The sequence below is a fragment of the Epargyreus clarus genome, unplaced genomic scaffold (genome assembly GCF_041222505.1).
Source record: "Epargyreus clarus isolate Ecla_fem2 unplaced genomic scaffold, WU_Ecla_fem_2.2 ptg000023l, whole genome shotgun sequence".
NCBI lineage: Eukaryota > Metazoa > Arthropoda > Insecta > Lepidoptera > Hesperiidae > Epargyreus > Epargyreus clarus.
Window position 1 is genome coordinate 723966 of NW_027332230.1, and position 25133 is coordinate 749098.

The 25133-nt window shown below is 36.8% G+C and overlaps 2 protein-coding genes across 5 annotated transcripts in view; one reads left to right on the forward strand and one right to left on the reverse strand.

Moving 5' to 3' along the window:
• LOC140751467 (uncharacterized) overlaps window positions 1–25133 on the forward strand; it is a 52758-nt gene that overhangs the window by 2765 nt on the left and 24860 nt on the right. Inside the window, exons 2-4 of one of the 2 annotated variants that reach the window (XM_073085331.1) lie at window positions 2986–3146; window positions 4436–4618; window positions 18878–18976. In XM_073085331.1, the coding sequence (XP_072941432.1) occupies window positions 2986–3146; window positions 4436–4618; window positions 18878–18976 (443 nt within the window). The remainder of the gene's footprint in view (window positions 1–2985; window positions 3147–4435; window positions 4619–18877; window positions 18977–25133) is intronic. The other variant, XM_073085332.1, reaches the window with a different exon arrangement.
• The window catches only part of LOC140751468 (phosphatidylcholine:ceramide cholinephosphotransferase 2), a 118785-nt gene continuing 94540 nt past the window's right edge, over window positions 889–25133 (reverse strand). For 2 of the 3 annotated variants that reach the window (XM_073085333.1, XM_073085335.1), the window contains one exon: window positions 889–6022. In XM_073085333.1, the coding sequence (XP_072941434.1) occupies window positions 4665–6022 (1358 nt within the window). In that variant the 3' untranslated portion in view covers window positions 889–4664. Of the gene's footprint in view, window positions 6023–6998; window positions 7419–25133 lie in introns of those variants that run through there. The other variant, XM_073085334.1, reaches the window with a different exon arrangement.

Here is a 25133-nt window from a genome sequence, read left to right on the forward strand (position 1 = left end):
CATATTTTGACTCCGAGCCACATTATCAGACCCTTAAATAGTCAATGATAAACTGGTTTTTCAATTTCATTAGAACCTATACCAAATATCTTCAAACAAAACTCAATTATACCACTCTCTGATCCTCATCATATTTAAATGGGACTAACTTGTAGCAATTGTACACACACGAAATTAAAGGCATTAAAATAGGTTCATAAACGGCGTAGTTATGGCTGTTATATTTACATGGGTGGAGGAGTTCCCCTCATTTTCTCCAGAACCCATCGATGTATCCTAACCATATTTAAATGGGACCAACTTCCAGCTCGTCTCTATACAATAAAAAAAGAATTATTAAAATCGGTCCACTAACGGTGGAGTAATTCGTGTACATACTTAAAAAAAAAAAGATACCGGCCGAATTGATAACTGCCTCCTTTTTGACGTCGGTTAAAAAAAATATACACAAACAATTGACTTCTCTTCTTTGGGCAAAGGCAATAAATTATACATCCTTAACCAACATAGATAAAAATGTATCATTTTTTACCATTGATGAAAAAAAATATTGCACATTGAAGGGTGGAATACAGAAGACCCATATAATGATTATATGTGATACTGTATATAGTATACACACATATGTCTGCCTTCTTCAACTGTGTCAAGAACTGTTATGATGTGATTTCAAAGTTATGGTTTAAAAAGTTATAGATAGTTTAGAAGAATAACTATAACCTATTAAACCTTCTGCAATCAAACAACTTAAGCATCTGAGGCCAACCTTAGATAGGACTCTAATCTTATCTGGGGTTATTTATAGATGTCAATTGTGACAATAGCCACATACCACTAGTTAGATTGCATGCTTGTGTGCTATTTCTTAAAAGAAAGTAAAACAAAAAGTTTAGGAAAAACATTTATTGAACTTTATTTTATTTTACAACAGCAATGGTATAAATGGTTAGTTACATCTTGAAAATACTACTTACATACATAATTCCTTTTTAGGTTCCGATGGGGCTTTGGTTTTAGGCTGTCGTTACATCAGGCCAGTTCTTTTAAGTTTACCAATATACAAATACTCAAGTGTCTTATTCTACTATTATTAGTATCTATTATGATGTCTAACTTATTCAACAACAGATAATACAACTAAAATTTTTACCGACACAAAATGCTTTCATAATAGTTAAGTGTTTGAACTTCACAAGCACTCTCAGACAACAACATGAGATAATATTATTAACTAAAGTGTGTTGCGTTTCAAACATATTTTTAAATTGCATTCTTAATTAAAAAGTTGAGTTATTTGAACAAAGTTTTATCATATTTTAACAAGAGTTCAGATTAAAAAAGTATTTTTTGACCCAATTATTCAATTTATTCAATAACAAAATGTCATAGAAAAAACTTAGATTTGGAATGTTCCAACATATTATAAATTTGCAAAATAATTTTCATTAATTGCATGTTGACTCACAGGTACAATTTAAATCAATTGCACACTAACAACATCTACCTACAGCTTTTATTAGTATAACATTATGACAAATTGTTAAATTAAAGCTAATTAATTAAAGTTATATGCTTAAGGGAGGCCATGGAGCTATTGGCCTACATTTTACAGGACGTCTTGAGGAGGTATTTGACTAATATTGAACATCTTTTACCGTTTTATTACACCATAATAATATTATGTATACAATAATATTTTTTTAATTCATGGTCAAGTTTACAAAAGAACATTAAAATATTGATTTGTCATTTGAGTCAATGACATTACCAGCAATGTTAAGTACTGTTGCTGTCAGTACAAAATCAATCTATGGGACAAAATCACAATTATTAGCATTCTGTACAGTGACAATATTTTTATGTGTGCAGATTAATTGTTACAAAATACAGAAACGGATGGTGATATAAAAGATGGTTTAAAATTGTTCAAAATATGTTTGTTACAGACAATCTCTTTTTCATATCTTTTGTAAAATTTCATTAAACAGAAATGAGTTTTAATACAATTAATAATTTCGAATTTTATTATTCACTTTTCATAATAGTTTCATTTAAAAATTATTATAAATTATTCAAACCATGGATATTTACGAATTTGAGCAATATCACCAAGTATGGAAATACATCCAACTCTGTCTTCTCAAGAGTTGGCTATGGCGACTTTGCTAATTATAACAATAATTAAAATATATTTATTATCTACAATATTCACTAACAACATTTGAACATATAAAGTGGAACAAAATCTAATCATATACAGGATAATTCATTTTTTGAACAGTGAAATTATTGGGAAATGTTACAAGTATTTGAACGAACAGTGACAATTCCAATTGATACTTTTTTAAAATAAATTTTTGTTGTACAAGTTGTGTTATAATGTTATGTTATTAATTTATCTATTATGAATGTCTCACTGTATCATAAACATGAACTTTTTGTGTAACAGCAATAAGTGCGACAAAACATTGCACAATATATAAATAAATTAAATCTAAGTAAGGTAACAGTTATCAGACCAGTAGAGCGACTCTGTATTATCTCAGAAGCATGGAAAATATTTTGTAATGACTATCTTAACCTTGTTCACAGACTTAATCACTAACCAGACGGAAATTATAAGCTCCAAACTATAGAATGGTCTATTTCTACAACAATTTAACTGTTTGAACATGTAAAGGCGACAGTGTCGACATAAACTATGCAAGTTACAACTACTGTACATTTACATCTTTAGTAGAATAATTTTAAAAGGCACTTTACCAGCTTCTTTAGTATTCCCGAGCATTTATCGGTAGAATGATAAGCGAACTAGAATATTGCACATTTTACATATGTTACATAGGTACATAGGTTTACATAGGTTTGAAATCTGCTTAAGCTATACGAGTCGATGTCTGAGTAGATCCTAATTTCAAGTAATTATTCATGGAGTGGAACGAACGCACGATTCAACGCGTTTTACTGTACTCGTCTGTGTTGCAGAGTCAGGATTCGTGGTGCTACAGGGGACGACCTATTGGACCGATCTGTTCGTCCGGCACTTCCTGTTCCAAGAGGAGCAATCCATCGACTGCGACGATTTGCTGTTCTTCGTCAGAAAGCGACACGTCAAAGGATCATCGCGTTATCTGCCCAAGTATGAGGTAAGTTGATTTTATCTTACACCATTAACGAACCATTATGCGGAAATAAACCTGCTCTATTAAATTACATTTACAAATACAGAGGCCGATCCCACAGTATATCATTTGAACCTGAGTAAATTATTATAGTATTTGCTTATCACTATTCAATCCAGATACGCGAAGACGTCGCAAATTGGGGGCGTATTTTGATAAAATCTATTAATTTGTAGTATTAAATCATTTAAAATGAAATGTCGATTATTGAATAATGTTAAAAATCCGGTCCCCCGTCAATTCATTAAATGTTATTGTTATTTATGTACCTAATTGTAATGTAAATATTAATTTTCTTTACCTATATGTATTTATATATGTAGTTGTAATTATAATATTCATTTCTATAATTATATAACTATAATCTGATCAGGTATTCTATTTAAAGTTTGATTATAAAACATGGTGACTGTAATGACGTTTTTCGAGCCTACTATATTTTTGCTATTATGACCCGATATAAAAATATGTTTGATATATTTGATGAACTTGTGCATTTTGTAAATACATGAACGAGTAAGCAACACTAGTTCGGAGATGAGTACCTTTTCGGTTGTTTCGTTCCGTTTACACTCTAAAAAGATGCTTTTCATTCAATACAATCTCTTAAACAGAACTACTTCAGTGATTAGCACCATTTGGATTAATGTCACAAAACTCTTTTAGACAATTTATAGGAATACAAAAAGTTTGTTTCGATAACAGTTATGTACTTTATTTTAAACAATATAAAAATATGATTTCTTACAATAAGCTGCTATTACAACAAGTACGCACTAGCGAGCGCCCGCGGCGCGCCACAGACCTCTCGTCGACAATCACTCATCGCACCTCAAAAACGAATCACAGTATAGTTTGTTAATAAATACTAAATAGTATGTTCTTTGTTGTTTCGAGATTTATCAATAACCACTTATATAATATACAATTTACAAAAACAAAAATACTAACAACAGTTGACATTAATTGATCGATTATTATTCTTTGTAAAATTAAAAACGAATCTTAAATCTATTCAACAATAAAAGCATACGAGGTTGTCGATATAGAACAGTTTGCGCTAGGGAGCGAGCACTTGATCACTCGCCCGATGAGTTATCACAATTCACAGGAAGCGGACCCTCGGGTCCGCACGTTTATATGATCGCACATAGCACAGCCAAACATAGGTCCTTTCGGGGCGGCCCAGGCCGCCGGGCCCCTGAGATTCACCGCCGCTTATCCGCCACCCTGCCGGCCGCGCTTGTTCGCAGACGGACGTCGAGGTGTTCCGCAAGGACTCCAAGAAGCTGCCGATCGGCGATCCCGAGATCGACTGGGAGGAGACCGTCTACTTGAATCTGATCGTGCACCAGTTCGACTACACGCTCACGTTGGCCATCTGCACGCGGACCAGTCCGAAGGAGCTGCAGGTGTTGAAGCGGCACTCGCAGAAGGTGAGCGTCATACGCGCTCCGGCGGCGGCAGGGCGCGCGCGCGTCACTAGCTGAGCCGGCTGAACAGCTTGGTGCGCGGCCACGGCAGCGGCCAGTCGTACCGCCGCGGCACCGGCCCGCGCACGTTGCCCTCCAGGTACGTGAACAGCCAGTACCACCACTCGCGCTGGATCATGTAGTGGTTGTACCCGTTCCCGCTCCGGTGCGGCGTCACAAGCAGCGAGTGGTACAGCCAGAAGAGCCGCGTCGTCACGTAGTATGCGATCACCACGTCCACCGTGTAGTGGCCGTGCGCGAGGAGCACGAACGACACGCCGAGCAATGCCGAGCACCACATTGCCCAGTGCACCGGCCACAACTTTTTTGGCGAGTATTCGGCCACTATCAGGTAACTCAGAACTAATACCATCGTGTGCCCGGAGTATATGTAATCCCCGCAGTAAGTGTGTTTTCCGTTTATCGATAGTCCAAATCCGGAAATTAAATAGAACATTCTTTTTATGACGAGGAGGGGCGTCGTGTTGTTACTCTTCGGGCTGCAGTAGTACGTTGTGCTCGAAACCGGCATCACAGTCACGAACATAGTCACCGACCGGTAAAGGTAGAGTAGACCGATGATAAGGAACAGACGCCTGGCCACGATAAATCGGTGCTTATGGAAGATGACCAGCAGCATCGCAACGGTCGTTGAGATCATAATCAGGTACTCGGATACGGCTAGGCCCCAATCTCGCGCGGTGACATTGTCCAGTATTATGTCGTTGAGCGGCGGTGTAGTGTTTCGATCCGGAAGTCGCTCGTGTACCAATGACAAGGACATCATGTTTATGCATACACAAATAAACAAGAAGAAAAAGGATATTATCGTTTTTCCAATTTCTTTGGGGTATCTCTCCTCCCTGACTGCGCCGGGGGGTATTTCTACGACGAAGTCGCCGGAATGCGTGCGCTGCGGGGAATGGTCCTGGTCGGGGTCAGACTCGTCGGTGGTGGGCTGCGGCGCGTCGATTTTGACATTTCGCGCCAGCAGCGGCTGCCGCTGCATGAGTTCCGCCTGACTGGGCATCTCGCCGCTTTGCCTGGCGTCGTCGTGGCGTCGAGACGCGTTGTTGTTCAAGTCATTTCGCTTGAGACGCGGTTCGAAGTTGATGCCTTTGATTTCCTCGTGCGCGGTGTTGGTGACTATGTCGACATCGCAGTGAGGTGGCGGCGACGGCTGGCGGATGGGCGGAGAGGGCGCGCGCGGCACCAGCGCTAGCTGCTTGGCGGGCAGCTCATTGGCGAGGTATACGCGCACCGACTCGACGAGCGGCTCTGCGAGGTTGATCTGCTTGGGTGGCGACGGCTCCTTATCCAGGGAGCGAGCTGAGATCGTCATCCAATCACCATTGGGTTGGATGGAGCCTGAAATTGAGAAAACATCTATTTGAGAAACTGTTTCATGTAAAGTTTTACCTGTTTCGGTTTTATAGAAGTGGTGTTTAGCAGTAAGGTATTTTAGTTTAAGTATATCAGCATTCATGCCAACTTGGTTAAAGTTAAGGTAGTATAACTAATATTTTTTAACGATTTCAGGTTCTATTTAATATTCTAGTCTTTTTGTATTTGGTTATGTATGACTGCATGAACAGTAGCAAAGGCAGTTCGTAAAATAATTAAAAAAAACCTACAATCAATTATTATTACCTAACTTACATACTAATTATCTCAGTATTGTTGATGGTCTCAGATATTTCAATTATTTTTTCTGTCATATTAATTAATATGGAAATCGTATAATTTACAAGTTTTGGCCTTTTATATGGTAAAAATGTTCGTTATTTTAAACCAAACCAAATAAACATTTTAAAACCGTTAACATGGCATACAACGGACACTTAAAGATGTGAGAACAAACCGGTTTTAATGTGTACCGATATTTGTTAACGAATACATATTTTACACATCTAAATCGACAGACTGATTTTAAATACATTCATAACGTAAGTTGTTGACGTTCATTTGAATCAAAATTTTGCTGAGTTTTGTTAATGTATAATTATATTATATTAATTAATTTGGATGTATTGACAATGTTGCTAGTTGACAAACAAACAAACGAAGCAAGCAAAGTTATAGGTTAAAGACCGAGGATTGTCGGAGCGGGGCGGCGTGCGGGTGGCCGTGCTCTCTTTTGTGTCATTCGCTAATGAGCGGTTGGCGGCGGTTCGTCCGCGCCCTCGCCCCCGTCGACGACGCATGGCCTCCGAGTTGTATGCACACACTCTGATTTACAAATTTACATCGCCTGTAAGTGCAGAAGTTGCCATGGGTTCCCGTTATTATTGCTCGTAATAGAAAGCGTCCGGAAGTCGGTGATCACACGATAACCGAGACTCACCCGATCAATGTGCGAGCTGACATTCCGACCGAGCGCAGCTCCTCATCGATTCGGTTGTCGGTTTCCCGTGCGCCCGATAGAAAGTCGGAGCGGCGGCCCCGCGTCCAGTGAATTCTCGAACGGAACGAGGTCGCGGCGGTACAGGGCACACCGCCCGATGCACTACACTGGTCACACGCGCGAGACGCACTTTCAGCCGAGCTTCACCTCACGAAGCTCGAGCTTCATTTACACTGTCACACTGCGCGCCGGACGGCTCCAATCTCGATAAGATTATTATGATTTAATGCCACGGAGTGCGCGCTACGAGCGAACGTGCGAATTGGCGAGGCGACCGCGTACTAGAAAATATGTAGCTCTGGTTGGCTTCGGTCTGGCGGCGTTCGGGTGCCGTCGGCATCGTTCGCGCATGCTCGCCTCAATGGAAATTATTACTCGGGTGACGTCACCGCCCGCCGCTCCGGCCCCCTCGCTCGGTGCGGTCGCACTCTCAGCGATCCGTCACTCGCTACCACTACCACGCGACATTCGACTCGCATACGAAGCTCACGATTTAAGATCTTTGTATTAACTTATTTAAACCCTCATAAAAAATGTTTCGTCCTTGTCGGAAAAATTGCGTCCTTAACTTCTTCGTCTGTAGAAAATTTATTTCCACGAAGCTCTTTTTTCATTTTTGGAAAGAGATAATAATCGCTGGGAGCCAGGTCTGGCCTATAGGGTGGGTGATTTAAAATATCAAAGCTCACCTTATGCAGGGCAGCCAGTGCAATACGGCCTTTGTGTACGGGCGCATTGTCGTGCAACAGCAGGACACCTCTGGTTGATTTTCCCCGCCTTTTTTCTTTGATGGCTTCTTTTAACCGCTCCAGGATAGTTGCGTAATATTCTCCGGTTATAGAGACACCTTTATCTTTATAATCTATTAACAAAATTCCTTCTGAATCCCAAAAGACTGTCGCCATGAATTTTCCGGCCGATTGTGACACCTTAAACCTTTTAGGAGGTGCTGTACCCTTTTTATGCCACTGCATGAAGTCTTGTTTAGACTCAGGTTCATAATGGTGAACCCAAGTTTCATCTCAAGTAACAATTCGATTCAATACAATATCTTTATCTTCTCCACAGAGGTCCAAAAACGCACGGGAACATTCAACGCGCTGTTGTTTTTGAGGCGGCGTGAGCATTCTCGTCACCCACCGCGCGCTGACCTTAGTCATGCCAAGATGGTCATGCAGAAGTTTAAAAATGCTTGTATCCGATACTCCAACCATTTCTGCAAGCTGTTCCTTCTTTAGCCGAGCATCTTCCAGTACTAATTTTTCGACTTTCGCCATCGTTTCCGGAGTGGTCACCTCAACAGACCGTCTGGGTCGTGGGTCGTCTTCAAGTGAATCCCTGCCTAGCTTAAAAAGGTTGTTCCACTTGTAAACCATCGTTTTTCCAGGGCAAGAGTCCCCGTAAACCGATGACATCTTTTCCATTATGATTTGCACAGACTTTCCTTGCTTGGTAAGGAACTTTATAACGGCGCGATGCTCGATTTTCTCCATACTTTATTTTTTTTCCGGATTGAGTTGTTCAATTGTCGATAGTTTTTAAACTAATGATGCAATTGTGATAAAACTTTATATTTATACTATTTATGAGTCACTTAACACGTACCGCCCTTAACAAGCCCGCTATCATCCCTCCAACCCCGCCATTCCGCGGACTTAAAAACGCGCCCTCGTATGTATAGTCTTCGTTACATTAGGTAAATATTGAAAAGTATAATTAAAAAATAGTAATATGTATTTCGAATGCCAGCTGGTTGCATTCACTCTTTATGTTTAATCACATTTGATAACATACCAGAGCATGTACTGAATTGAGTTGCAATATTTGTAAAATCTTTTGCTTGTCCTTGTCACCATTATTACAGATATTTTGTTTTGGAGTTAATATTTTAATATTTGTTTATATTTCCTTACGTTCAGCACAAATTGGCTAAATATGTGGTTTGTATATTCAAATTGTTACGCAACTACTCGCTTATTCATTACACGTTCTTCATTATAATAATTGAACTCATTGAATTAACTCTGAATTCGTCACAAGAGTTCCATTATAAACCCTACGAAGTTGTTATTCGCGTCTTTAACGACTAAATTAGTGGGAATTGTTACCATGCGGGCATTTAATTTGGTTTCGTAAGTGATAATAATGACGAGTGACTAACTTCGTGTTTCTCGTGTCGCCGATTTCCTCGGCGCTTTGTGGCTTTGCCGCTAACGATTAGTGTATCAGTGAATGGATTCCGCATTGTGAATTTATACTGATATTTTACGATCAATAATTTCCCATATTACCACGTATTATTACGTATTATTCCCAGCCAAGTAATAATATACAGCAGCTTGTAAAATTGTTTTTAAGGAGATCAGATTTGATAATGCTATTGTTATACTGATAAAGGATTGGTTATGGTATATATTCTGGGATTATGAATTATTGAAAATTAAAGTTACATCAAGGCAACATCATTTCCCACGCATTTCCGTAGTGGCCTTTGGCAATTTTTGTGCGTCTTTGGCTTATATAATTTTGGATAAAAATTTCGTAAATTTTTATCCAGTGTTTTTCGAAGTGTGGGTGACGGTCTACTGGGGTTCACAAAGCTTATGTATATGAGTGTTCCGTTTTCGTGGCTCTTCAACTTTACAAATATATTTTCATTAAGAAAAATATAAAGATATCTGATCATCAAAACTAATTTTCTACGTATTTGTTTTTTTAAACTAAATAAGGGTCTTAAAATGTTTTTTGGTATATACTGAGGGGGTCGTGTCATGTAAATGCTTGAAAATGCTCTAATTTATTCGATATGTATTTTGTTTAAAGCATATGGTTATTAAACATACTATTTTTAATAAATTATATGACGAGCTGACCGAGCAGGCTAGCTAGAGTACCGTTCTTCGTCGTGCCATTACTGTCATTCTGTTATCAAGATCTATTTTAGATCTGTCTCAGAGACACAATTAGAAAGACAGTAATACCAAATTAAGGCGTTAGACACAGTGGCGAATTAAAAAAAATTAAGGTCTAGGCTGTACAGTATACAGGGTGAATTTTTAAAACGGGCCTTCAGGGCCAAATCCGAAACTATAAGGATTAGCGAAAAATTGTGAAAGGAAATACGAGGCCGATTTTGATAAAAACTAAAACTACATCATTACTTTTTTAAAATATCTTTTTCCCTAGCCGGGAATCGAACGAGTTCATTTAAAAAAAAAAATACACCTCTATATTATTCCACCATCTGATAGTGTCGCTTATAAGGATCAAATTCTGGGAAGTAATGTTATGTGACAAATTAAAGGAAAAGGAAAATTTTGAAGAAAATACATATTTTTCCATACATTGCCACACTAATCCTTAAGGATTATACATAACAAATGATTTATGTGTAATTCTTTAGAAACATACGTAAGGCATACCATTGAAGAATTTGTTGGTTAATCAACTAATTATTCGATGTTATAACCGTGACATACGGCTTAGTATGAGTAAGTAATATTTTGGCAAATAACTTACTTCCGTTTTTAGGATTTATTTTTTAATAAAAATAGATAAGTGATTAAATAGCAAATTGTTATTGTTTGTTTTTTATAACTACGTTTCAACAGTAAAAGACATTCTCGCAAATTGTCAATTTTACATCTGTATTAAACGAAACTCGGCCCATTGCAAGTTAAATCTATTATAATGGTCCTAAAAGTAACCTTAACTAAGTCGGACATAAAAATATAAATTCTTGAAGAACAAAAAGTCCATTTCGAATGATTTGAAACATTGAGCCAAAAAATTGTTAATACGCGAAATGTTTAAATTGATGAATGGCGGGAACTTTACTGCCAAATTAATACAAAACAATATGTATTTTCTTAAAATTGAGGCTTTTCTTTAGTTTGTCATTTATCATTACTTCCCAGATTTTGATCCTTATAAGCAACACTATCAGATAGTGGAATAATATAGAGGGTGTATTTTTTTTCAAAATGAACTCGTTCGATTCCCGGCTAGGGAAAAAGTTATTTTAAAAAAGTAATGATGCAGTTTTAGTTTTTATCAAAATCGGCCTCGTAACTCCTCTCAGCATTTTTCTCTAATCCTTATAGTTTCGGATTTGGCCCTGAAGGCCCGTTTTAAAAATTCACCCTGTATACGCCTCACCTCTAGTAAGACATGACAATTGTAGAAGCAGGGGCGGCTGCTTCTACAATTGTCATGTCTTACTAGAGGTGAGGCGTATATACTGGAACAGGTTCAGGGACTAGGTAGTTTCCCGGACTAGGTAGTTTCTGGACTAGGTAGTTTATCGGACTAGGTTTTTTGCTCGCCACGTCGTCTCAGAACTTGTTTCCCGTTTTTTTTTGCTCGTCGCGCCGGCTCATGATACGATTCCGTTTTTTTTTTGCTCGTCACCGGTTTGTGACACGGTTCCTTTTTTATTTGCTCGTTGCGCCGGCTGATGATACGGTTCCCGTTTTTTTTTGCTCGTCACGCCAGTTCATGACACGTTTAAGGCATGAACGAACTAACTTCCTAATAAGCAAAAAAAAAATTCGGTCCCCGCCCATTTGCCGCCCCAAAAATCTGCCGCCCTAGGCTGAAGCCTACTCAGCCTGCTGGTAAATCCGCCACTGGTTAGACAACATAAGTTGTATCCCCTATGTACTATGTACTTATATAACTAACGTCGATATTTCAATCCGGCAAGAACAAGAAGAAGCAAGAACGGTTCATTTTATAACGCCTAAACATCAATAAAACTATGCTATTCAGGATTTCTATGCGAATTAACCACGTATCAAATTGGACTTCTAAAGTTTATATAATCTATTATGTAGTGTGTAAAGGTAGTATGTAAAGTAATGTTTACTTATTTATGATCATCTTATTATTCATCAAGTCGAGTATATGATAGGTATATGTGTATGATAGTAACATTAGCAGATACCCACATTGAAATGACAAGTGAATGTTGTAATAGAATCTGAGACTTTATAATATTGCATACATAATGCATAGTCATAAACTGGAAATTCGAATGTATGCGCATGCTGTGGCAGTGGAGGTGAATCGAATGTGAAATAAATAAAGTTGAAGAGAGCGCGCGAGATCCTTATACTGTGGCGCGGGCATCGATGTCGTTGATAAGTGCGGAATCGATTAATTGGATCAATTGCCGGCCATTGCTGTTGCCAAACTACTCCACGGACCATATGAACCTAGTATACATAAGGCTTGCTCGCTTACTCGCACTTCGTTCACAATTGCCGAAGAAATGTTTGTTTTATCTATTAGGGTAAAATGCCATACATAAATATTGTATTCTGTAACTTACTGTAAAGTGACTTCGATAAGGGTTTACAACACAACAGATAAGATTTACATCTTCTTTGGCTAGTAAGTCTGGTAAGTAGATAAGGCAATGAGTAAGTAGAGGACATTTTTTAAACCTATTAGAGAAAATAGTATACAGAATTGATATACTTTTCAAAATGATAAACATGATGGAAGACAATTTTGCAAATGTGGTGGTCAGTGACGCATGCATTCGTTATTGAAACTGAAAAGGCGCAGTGACGAGCTTTGTGTACTAAGCCAACTGGCAGCTTACAACTTATTGTTCAACAAACTGTTCTCTCTCATATTATTATGTTACTCATATCTATATGACCCTACAGTAGGTACATTTATTAGGTCCGTTTTAAATATCACGAGGGTGATCTATGGTAAAGACAACTATTTCGGAAATGCATGTAATGATGACGTAATCGTTCTGAATGGCAATCGGGGTGGAGCAAGAAACATAATTCGAAGTTTTAACAGCTGTCACGCGTAGTGTTTTCTCGTGTAATAAAGAGCACGTTTATTAATATTAATAATCACGTGTGATATTTATGTTTACCAATATATAATCTTATATATAAAATTCTCGTGTCACAATGTTAGTTACCGTACTCCTCCGAAACGGTTTTACCGATTTTCATTAAATTTTATATGCATATTCAGTAGGTCTGCGAATCGGCTACTATCTATTTTTCACACCCCTAAGTGATAAGGGTTGTTTACCCTTTACATTTTTTTAATTTATATGGCAACACAACGTTTGCCGGGTTAGCTAGTAAAATATAATAACGTAACTGCAATTACTCATTCTTAAGAACCTACATCCATAAATCAGTTTTTGCTTGATATTGAGTGAATTTACTTAATACACGAGATTTAATATATCTACTATTTCTATTATATACCTACGTAGTGGCGGATTAATTTTATTGCAAACTGCAGGGCCTGGATAGTGGTGAAGGGCTGGCGGCCCCTGTCCCCGCGTGATTCACCGCCTTGGCGGAGGCTCGCCTCGCACTAATTCATATTTCCCTAACGCGATGCTTCCTTTGTGAAATTTATAAGACCATGCAGATGTTAGTACAGAATACGTGTAAATTTAATTAATATGATACTAAATTGCATCTGACTTACAATAAAGTAAAATGTACCTAATTTAAGGTCGCGAAACCTATACGCAAATACGCATAATAAAATGCACATCAAATCTATACTTTTATTTTGCAAATCGGTTACGTTGAAATTAGCCACTACGGTCACCGAAATCCACAATAAAACAATTAAGGGACATGAGAGCAATTAACTTGTCACGCGTGTCACGGATAACGATGAAATAAATTGTCAAATGGAAGTTACTGGACTAAATTCGCTGGATGATATTTGTTCGATGTTGCCGATATTAAATTAGTTATGATTGTAGCAACAAAACTCGTGAATAATTGTTTTGTTTACATGATCCTTCAATGAGAATAAGGTTGTACTCGTTGTTTTGTTTACTCATAATGGATTAAAATCTTTGTATTAGCATGCACAGACATAGCTATGCTCTTACCTATTAGAATATTTAAAAATAACCGAAAAGAGAAGAGTAATAATGACCTAACTTTACAATATCAAGTATTAAAGACATCACGCAATGTCAGTGTATCAGTAACAGATATGTCAGTGAACAGTGACGTGGAAGTGTTCTAGGCGATATAGTAATTAGTACAGACGAATAATGTATATTGCATATAGCTACATAAGGCAATTGTTAAAATATGATATTTATTGAGCCTGGACAACATATTATGTATTTATGCCGAAAGTTATGAAAGATCTGTATTTTTGTATAGTTCTAGGAATATAATGGTACAACATTAGTTTAAATTAACACTGATTACCAATAAAGCGAATGTATGAATCACGAAGTAATTAATTGACGTAGGTAATGAAAACATGTTTACTTCATGTAGCTTTTGCAGTAGGTATTAACTTAGCCGATATGGGCCAAGTTAATTATAGTTAAACATAATAATAGACTTTATTACCGTAAATCCGAAGGGAGCACACCACACCGGAACTACTACTACGTATTATAATTAATATTTTTTGTATACTATTTATGTATGCAATGACATCATTCAATTAAAATATATAAAGTAAAAATATTCGTCATTGGGTCGCGCTACTTCTGTTGCATTAACGCCCTAGAAAAATGGACAAACCTCGAATTTTGCGTGTACCCAATTGTACTATATTGAAAATCCAATTTTTTTGGCTCCTCCCCTTATCGTACTAATCTTGGAAAGCGCTTAACCCATTTTGGTCTAAGATCCGAAGCTAAATCGAACTGGACCGAGCTGATAATAGAATGAAACTCATTTTATAATGAAATTAGTACATTGGGTAATACATTAAAAATGGGTTTGCTAAAAAAATCCTGGACAGGATAATTTTAATAATTTTTTGAAAAATTAAAATTTAATTGAAAATTAAATTTTGCAACATCAAGATAATAAGAAAATTCTATTCTGAGTGAATGATAAAAACATACAGAATGTGCAGGCTTTGGGTTGCCTATTATTTACGTGGACGAACTACTGGGTTGTTAGGTATAAACAGGTATTTCGCTGGCAACTACTTTCACTCATGATGATAATAGATAAAATTTTATATCAGTAGAAGCGCTGTTTTATTGTGAACACGTTGATATAGGGTTGTCTGCAAAATGAAAATTAATTTTTCAAAAAATAATTAAAATTATCCTGTCCAGGATTTTTTTAGCAAACCCATTTTTAATGTATTACCCAATGTACTAATTTCATTATAAAATGAGTTTCATTCTATTATCAGCTCGGTCCAGTTCGACTTAGCTTCGGATCTTCTACTATTTATAACAGGTAAGCTTCTAAATAGGATGCAAAACGGGAGTACTTAAAAATGGTTAAAGTACGAATACATCTAGGTATATTATAAATATCTGTACCTGTAGGCGACGCACTATTTACTAATTTATTTTATTATTTTAGTTAGCGCAGAAGGTTTTAATGTATATTTCTTTTTAATACGTTCTTATGTATATTGTTTTTTCTATGTCATTCTTTCCTTCAAACGTTTGTGGAAAAGTGTCATTAATTTTTCATCGGTACTTCTGGCTTTTTATATTAATGTTCCTCAAATTCCACTAAAACCCTACTTTTCTACATGCCTATCACCTATAGTACCTATAAGCTACAGATATTTATAATATACCTAAATGTTCTCGATGTACTATAATATATCTAGATGTAATTACATTTCTTTGTACCTAACTTTAATTGAATATTACACTGTAATACATTTTAATTAACATGTTGTCACTACATTGTTTACGTCATACAATAGGTACAAACTGTTGAGCATATCCGTACCTATTTATACGTAATCGTGTAAAAATACAGACGTTCCTGCAAACGCGTGATTCGGGAACTAACAGTACACGCGTATACACGTCTACAATGTACATATACATTGTACATACCGTTTATGCAACAGACTTATTTCAATACCTGAATTCTCAAATAATCCAACCAACCAAAGCCAACTCCACTTTTTCATTTTTTTTTATTTGATTTCGTTCATATAGGGTAGTTCTAGGAAAAAAAAATGTTTAAATATTGCAATGGATCTTAAACTCTTAACGTGTCAAACACAAAATGTCTTACACATATTTTTTAAATTTGCTTTTTCATACTTCTGTATTATTATTTCGCGGATAGTAATCTCGATCTCCAAATACAATACAACAACAACGGTAAAAGGGCGCAACTAAAAAGTGGTACAAAAAAGGCAAATAATTGGTAACAATTCAAAGTCACGGTAGCTTGAGCGGGTGACTGCGATCCATTAAACGTTTGGACAGTGTGATTATTGCTTAGCCGTTAGAGAATAACATTATTCATAAGCAGCGTAGGCTATCGCTACGTTTTCTCCTTCTCTTTGGGCATCCGACATCCGACTTGAAAAATCTGTTTTGTCGCAAATAAACCTACACTAAAGACTTGCCCATCGCGTTTGCAGAACAAAGTTACATACATTTTCTATCTTAGATTTAGATCTGTGACTACCAGACAATTCTGTATACTGAGCAGTTATATTTCTATATATATCTGGCCAGAGTGATCACATCGATTATGCGTTTACGTAGCCATTGTCATCTGAGCCCCAAGGCAGGCAGCCCGCACCAGTCACCACGCTAATTCCCGCGTGGGAACCACTTTGAGCGATCTTCTCATGCGGATAACGTTGATCGACCACGATAATCCTTCCACGTCTTTGTGTCATTTGCCAATCTTCAGATCCCCTTGATAAATAAATTAATGTACATATTGATTATTCCAAACAACATATTCATGGAATGATGTTAACATGATGAGGTATCACTTGAGGATTGTTTTATTTGTAATTATTACAATATTATATGATGTATATTTATTTCACCTTCCCTGTATTATAATTATCTATATTGCACCTTATTATTAATTTTGATTTGGTTTCGTACAATTTAAATTATAATCACTTAGTTAAGTTTAACACAAAATCCATTTTAGGTAATAAGTAGTTTTCAACATAACAATTTAAATTTTATATATTTGAGCAGAAAAGTTGATAATTGCGTTATAATTACAGATTTAATATTTGACAAAAGAACCCAGTGGAATACAGTATATACAGTCGAAAAGTGAATATTACAATACTGTTTGACGTGAAAACAGTTCTCAAGTCTCCCAACAGTGTTTTGGTGCGGGCGTGCGGGCGTGCGAGTGTCTACAAGGTGTAATTGTAGCTGGCACATCAAATTTCGGTCAGTGACTCGTTGTTTACACAACGGCATGATGTCCTCTGGCGCGCTATGCGCTTTACATGTGGTATATATTGCTATTTGTATATCAACTTTACGCTGATAGTCATCATATTTATATCATATCAGCGAACTGAAAAGTTGTTAGACTATTCGCTCTAATGAGGCTTACTATAACCTGGCCGAATTTGATTGATCAGTTCATGTTCAATGAATGTTATAGAACAAAACATAATACTATCGTCGTATACAAATGAGGTTCTTGCTTTATGTAAACAAAAATAATTATAAACCTCTGTGTTACGGCTCTCGACTTTTATCCGGTGACAGCACAGTACCTAATTAGATTGATATTTTTGGTACCATATTTCTAGGTTATTTCTAAATTTGTCTATGTCATCATAATTTATGGATATACCTATCTATCATTTCATCAAGGTTACCTATATTCTACTTTATTATAAAGGTTCGAATACAAATACAAGGCCGATTTTTCGTTCATTTTGTTCGATGACAATTGATTAACACTGATAGTCTGTTTATGCGATAAGGTTAATTAATGTGTCTTTACTGTTTACTGCAATAACTAAGTAGTTGTAATATACAAGCCCTGGAGTGCGATTTCATGCGAGTTTCAAATAGGCCGGTCCCTGTCTTAAATTTATTAAAAAGCTACTCAATAACTGGAATTAATTTCTCATAGATACCAAATATCATGAATATGATGTCGTATAACTCAATGCCTCTACTATTATAAAGAGTATTTAACTATTTAGCTATATACATAGTTGTCGTATTGAACAATTCGTCCATATTACATTAGTGGGGGTATATAGTTCATGGCAATATTCTATGCCCAAGAGCCGCCTTGTTTGAGTAAGTACTCGATAAATAGATTGTACGTCGGGAGAGCCGCGATTGCCTAGTGGGTTGCACTCAACATTTACTCTCCCAACGAGTAGTTTTGACTGGCATGGTATTTCATGTTGTACAAACCATACAGTAATAGAGTAGTCACAGAATATAATCAGTCCGTGGACCCGGTCGTGACCGTCCTAGCCATCTGTGATCTATCTCCTGATCTTAACCAGGTAAGTCAGTCGTCATATGTTATCAGTTTGAAGAGATAATTCACCAAATCTATCAACCATCTATCAGTGGTGTAAGTATCATAAAAATGTCGTGGATCGTCCCCGGAGCCACCACCGCGTGACCTATTTCTGTTTAACCGTGTCCTGTATCTAGTTGATTGCTTGCTGTTTTAAATAAACAGTATCTTCGTAAAGTGTTATTGCGATGTATTGTGACTCGATGTTCAATTCATACAAAAGGTATTGTTATTTTTAATATTCAGGTCACCTGTTCTTGAACGTTACAATTTCTGCTATAAATTTCTATTTGAATGCATAATGCAAAGCTTTATTGATTTCATGTCTTTTAAGTTATAACTATTGCATATTTGGATTTGGAAGATAGGAAATTTGTAGCTCCTATCTTTTGTTATGTAGTATTTGTATAGTATTTTGGCAACTGTATAAAATTCATTGGCAGGTAAATAATAGATTGCTTCAAATCGAGAAGTAGAAAAGGAGATGGAATTTTTTTAATTGAAATATGTAGCATAATAAAACTAAGTGGTGTATTGTTGGTGCGACAGGTGTACGCGTCGCCGTCGCGGCGCAAGATGGACACGAAGGGCGAGGGCGAGGAGATGACCTATCCCCACATCTGCTTCATGGTCGACAACTTCGACGAGGTAACGTGATCCCCCGCAAATATACCTAATGCCCTACTTGCTTGCCCTTTTACTGTGTTGGTTCTGAAAACTGCGTTCGATATTATAAGTTTAGGGGTTTTGTAACTATATTGTCAAAATTTACGTAAATTTCAAGCTTTCATCTGTGATGGAGTCGAATGTTGGCCACTGACCAAAGAAACATTGTATTAAAACATTTTATGCCCGAAACAGCTTGTTTTTAAAAGTATTATGATTCCGTTTTTCTTGCGTTAATTTTTAGTAAAATCTTTAAGTTAGCATACTTACCAAAATGAACTTATTGACTTTGCTCATACAAAAACTCAATATGAAAATATTTTGCTGTGCCGCATTTAGAACAAAAGCTCCTGAGATTTCGTGAGATAGTGAAAAACTGGTTCATAACGGGCATTGTTGTTGAAACAATAAAACAAAACAATTTGTCGGTAGTTTTGTACAGCGGCCGCACCGCGCTCCGCTCGCTAAACGTTAGCTTCGCAAGGAGGATTTGTATATATTATTGTGTTGCAATTTGTTGTGTAATATTTACGAAGCTGTTACAATAATGACTACTATTATTGTTCATATTAAACAAATAGCAAACGAGCATGCAGATTGTAGTTTACCTGATAGAAAATGGCTACTGTCACTTATGAACATCTGTAATCAACACCAGTTAGGATTATTGTCCCTCCAAATCTCAACACAGCAGCGTTTAACGCCGTTTATAAAAGGCATACTAGACGTTGCGATGATGTTTCCGGGGTTGTACTACGAAGGTTCCACCACGTTAAGAATTCCAAATATCTATAATTTTAGTGTAATGTTTACGTTAATATGTTATGGTTATAAAACTTAATGTATGGTTTTTGTCGGCTTTACGATTGCTTTGCTATGGTCGGCCTGTTTTTATGGCGGTGGTAATGTTGGTATAAAAGAAAACTACATACGCAATAATCTGTTTTATAGTTAATTGTTCACAAAGAAAGTTTCTTTGATGTAATGTGAAACATGTTCTTTGTAATCCGCTACTATATTTTGTCTCAATAAGCAATATCTTATTTATATTTTGTCTCAATAAGCAATCTTTTATTTGTCTTCGTATCGTCTGTAACTTGGTGACATTTTCAATTTTATGTCATATTAACCCGACATTAACAAGATGTAATTTAACTTGTTTTAAATTAAATAGATCCAGTTTTATCCGGTATAATAGCCATGTGTCACAACTCACAATCGTCTATGATTTTGAATCTATTGTGATCCCTTTTGACATAATTAATTAATAAAATGTGACAGTTGTTGCAATAAGTAACACTTTACTTAATAATCACATTTTATAAGATTACTTAAGTAATATGGCACGCGCTACACAATTATTATGCAGGTGGTTCCCAGTGACCGGATGTGCTTGCATGCCAATTATAAAAGTATTGATTCATTCTATACTCGTAATAATAAAGTCGTAAAAATACATACACGATATTTGAAAGCGTAGTGTAATAGTAATGGTTTATAGCAGTGGATACGGAGTACGGACCGTGCTCAGTGGAGCGGAAGCGATAACGGCCGCGCCGCCGCATTAGTGCTCAGCTCAGCCCGCGCCGGGTATGCGGATACGGATACCGGCCAGGCTAATAACGTTATGCCTGCCATACACACCACGGTGCACCGGTGAGGTCTACCTGGTATGCTTGCCTAGGTGCACCGGACTGTATGTGAGAATAGACCTGTGCAGGAGACCGGCGCAAGATCAAAAATCAATTTTTTCGTGTGCAACCGTACGGTGCGTCATCGTCTTCAACCTTCAACCTTCAATCGTTCGTACGGTACACCGGAACGACCCCATACACGATACCAACGCGCAGTTGATCTGAACAGGCAAACCTGCGCAGGTAAACCGTACCGTAGACCGTAGCGTGTGTGGCTTACATTACATTATACAAGTAACACCAAGTACTAAATGTACTCGCCGATGGAGCCAATATAAGGAAAAATGACATGTGTCAATTAATTCTACTTTGTTGTGGTCGATGTTAATTACAACAGTTACGTAACGTTTGCTTTGTAGTTTTAATGGTTAACTTGAAAGGGTAATAAAAATATATCTACAGGGATAAAATATGCGTTAATATTTTAAAGTACAATTCTTTAATCATAGTTTGTATATAGGTACATTATTAATAATAAGTCGGTAACAGAAATTTAATCCACCGCGATAACTACAATGACTACAACCTTTGTTCTATGTCTACGGTTTCAATGTTTCTGATACCTCGTCAGATTTCTTCATCTTCGCATTAATACGTTCCTAACGTATTTAAAACAGTATTTTCTGTACTTTGAATTGATTTATCTGCATTCATATGACACAATTTTCAGAACAATACGAATAGATACTTTATATAAATGGCGAATTCGAAGTAAACACGCTCTTGACCCCGTAATGTGGGAGCCGTTTGCCAAATAAGTGCAATTGGCCTCCGTTCCCAGTTAACTTGAGCTCGAGCGTAATATTATATTAATATTGTTTATTATAGTATTATAAAAATCACAATGGATAGACTTTTGAAGTAAATTCATTATAAAGCCCGTGAAATGAACAGATGGAAGTTCATATAATATATTATGTATTTCAAAATTGTGACAAAAGGGTTGCTGGCGTGTTACCACAGTTAACGTACAAGTTAGATATCTAATATACGTCTATAAGTTGTAGAAGATTTTTGTGAATCACTATTATGTCATAATAAATTGCATATCACTAAATAAGAAAGATTTTCGTTTGACAAGGAGATCATAATTGAATGTCCTGTGTTAGAAAAAGCTGTATTATACTATCAATCAACACAACACACTAAAACTTTTAAGGGCTTAACTAATTATAATTTAGTAGTAGTATAGTAAGAAGAAACGATTTCATCTGAGTAACCATATTTTCTTAGTCATGTGAGGAAATCCGTTGATGGTAGGTACTTTGTTCCACAGATTTTATGCGAAAAAATTTCGATCAAACCTTATTAAATGTAATATCGCTAAGTGTCCAGATGTTACGACGAGTATGTCTTTATCTCGCGATGTACTATTTGTAGCGGTGATGGAAATGTGTCTCGAATTAAACTAACTACCTAATTTAGAAAACTCCTCTTTACGTAAACGGTAGGAGGACGTAAAACGAGACATGGTTATAACGGGGCCTACGTGTATAGATTGTGGAACGAAATTATAGCGTGACGCTTTTTATTTGTATACGAGTTGCATGGCAGATGTTCGAATAATGCATTGTTCGCGTTACCTACACAGCCGTATCATGGCGTTGCATGGCAGCTGGTGCTAATGTTACCTATTCGTAGTGTTTGCGTTAAAATGGGTACATTAAAAGATTGATTTGCTCTTGACATAGTTCATCGCTGTGTCACCAAGTAATCGTTGACCAGCGGATAAAATATGACGCAATATGAAATGCGTCACTCACTAAAAACTTAATCTGCGGTAACAATAGGACGGTCTAAAGTCTCGTTTGCGTTTTTATTTTTATTATCATGTACATACGACTACGTGTACGAGCTATGACATTGAATACTGACATATACCTAATACACTTGGGATTACATTCGATTGGAGGCAAAATTATAATCAAACTATATTTAAATGTAGAAAATGTCTTGCAGTTAAGATCAGTTGTCAGTTACAATTGAAGCATAATGTTAAAATGCAATTTTAGTTAGAACGCTAAGTTTATGAATTAGAGATCAAGTAACTAATAGAAGACTGGAACAAAAACTGCCTTTATCACAATTTGATGTTTTGTTTCAAAGTAATTAAGAAGATATTTACATTTAACAAAGGAATACTTTGTACATTTAAGTACCTTTCAGAGTTGTTTTCGTGCAGCGCTGATAAAAAACGATATGACGTCGAGGCGTTTCTGTTAATCTGACGAGCGAAGTAAGACCTTGGTTAAGTTAAAAATTAATGTTTTAATTAATGTTTTAGTCATTCAGTCACTAAACGATTCGACACTTTGTATACGCTTTTGCCACGAATAACATTTGTGAATATTGTGTAGTGAATACACATTTTTAGTTATTTTGTTGAACATATCTTTAGTCTTAACATAATCGAATACGATCCTAGGTATCACTAAGAAAAAATACGGTACGGATGATACGGAAGAAAGAACATGTAATTGAGTACAATTATCCTTATGCAAATTTCAACTGAACCAAGAACTGGGTTTTTACGCGTTATATACTTAAAAGTACATATGTACGTATAGTAGCTAAACCAAATGAAAATATTTATATTGCAATGAACGTGTGTTTATATGGTTGGGTAGTGTTGTCACTCGCGTAGCAGCCGTGGGGCGGAGCGAGCGGTGCGCCTGTCCGCGCCGCCGACCGCGACCTTGCGCGCGCGCATTGTCGCGGGCCGCTCCCACCCGGCTCATGTCTCATCTGACATGCAACAACACCAGTCCTTTAGGGCGTCTACACACTCGTCACCTTCCAACGTCATCACTCTCCATCATCTGACTGGATGATGCTGTTATTTTAAGAGGCTCTACGCACTGTCACTGTCACTTGGACACTGCGAGCAAATGAAAGGCAGAAAATCGACGCCTTTGAAATGTGGTGCTGGCGGAGAATGCTTCGTATCCCATGGACAGCAAAAAGAACCAACATCTCAGTATTAAAAGAACTGAAAGTAAAAACAAGGCTATCAACCACCTGCCTCCAAAGAATTCTGTCCTACTTTGGTCATATAGCACGACGGGGAGATGACTGCTTAGAAAAAATCATGGTAGTTGGGAAAGTGGAGGGAAAAATACCTCGGGGAAGATCACCAACTAGGTGGTCTGACCAGATCAAATACCTCACCAAGATGTCTGTTACGGAGTGCTTTAGAAAAGCAGACGACCGAGCACACTGGCTGGATATGCAGCACACCTGCATAAAAGGCTTCCAAAGCAGGCACGAACTTCAGCCATGAAGGAACGACTAAGAAGAAGAAGAAGACGCACTGTCATTTTTCGTGTGTGGGTGTTCTCTCCTAGCCTCATATGATTGTGTTCTCCGTATATACATATTTATAAAAATGTGAGAGATTTTATAAAATTACATAGCTCTAACGATTGGTAATCGGTTTTTTTTCGATTAATTTATGCTCAAATATAAATAGTTGAAAAGTTTAATGTTTGAAATGACATTTCAAGAATTAAAGTCAACAATTGGTAGAGAAGTAGAACAATATTCCTTCTGTCGTCTATCTTGCTATCCATGTTTCAGTTGTCAAGGGGTTCCAAAAACAGATCCACTCCGAACTTCCTAATAAAATGCTTCTAAATAACATAAGTTATTTGTAGCTTATTCATACACGGTCTACATCAATGTTTCGTATAATGTTATGTGAGAATTTATTTTAAATATGTACAAAAACCAGTTTGCCTTCTAATTGTATCAAGAAAAATATACATACTCAGTGAAACCAGAAATAGGCATTCCTACAACTTAATGATATAACCAGTTTAGAAATTTGTATTTGGTGAGAATCATCCAAGCTTTTATAGGATGTCGTAATATTGTTTCAATGTTGTTTTATAGAGATGTGTTGTGAGTACTTGTGAGAGTATCAAGCGAGTGTGGCGTAGTCGTTTGCTAACTAATTGGGTTTTGTTCGGTTGCATTAAAGTTCCAACAACCCTTTTAAGTTTCAAAATAGCTTGCGATAATTTTATACTGGCATCACAATTCAAAATATAAACTGGATTTTTAGAATCTTGTATAGCAGTGTTACTACCAATATTAATTCGTGATTTAAATACATAGTAAATATCAGTAAATTAATGTACAATATTGCAGATTTAGTATTTATTTATTTATTTAATGCTTACATATTTTGGGTCGTATTTTTCTCAAAAGTTATATTTACACTTTAAGTCAGTTCTTGCTATAATGCTCATGCGATGGGCGCTAGGTGGGTAATACATTATGATTTATGAGAATCAAAATAAATTATGAGAACCTTCACATGATGATTAACTCTTACTTAGTCAGTGAGATTAGTTCCTTTTACATTGTAAACATCATTTGAGGTGGTAGGTCGGTGGCGGCGCGGCCCCTGAGTGGCGCCCGCGACCGCAGAGTGCCTTCACTAA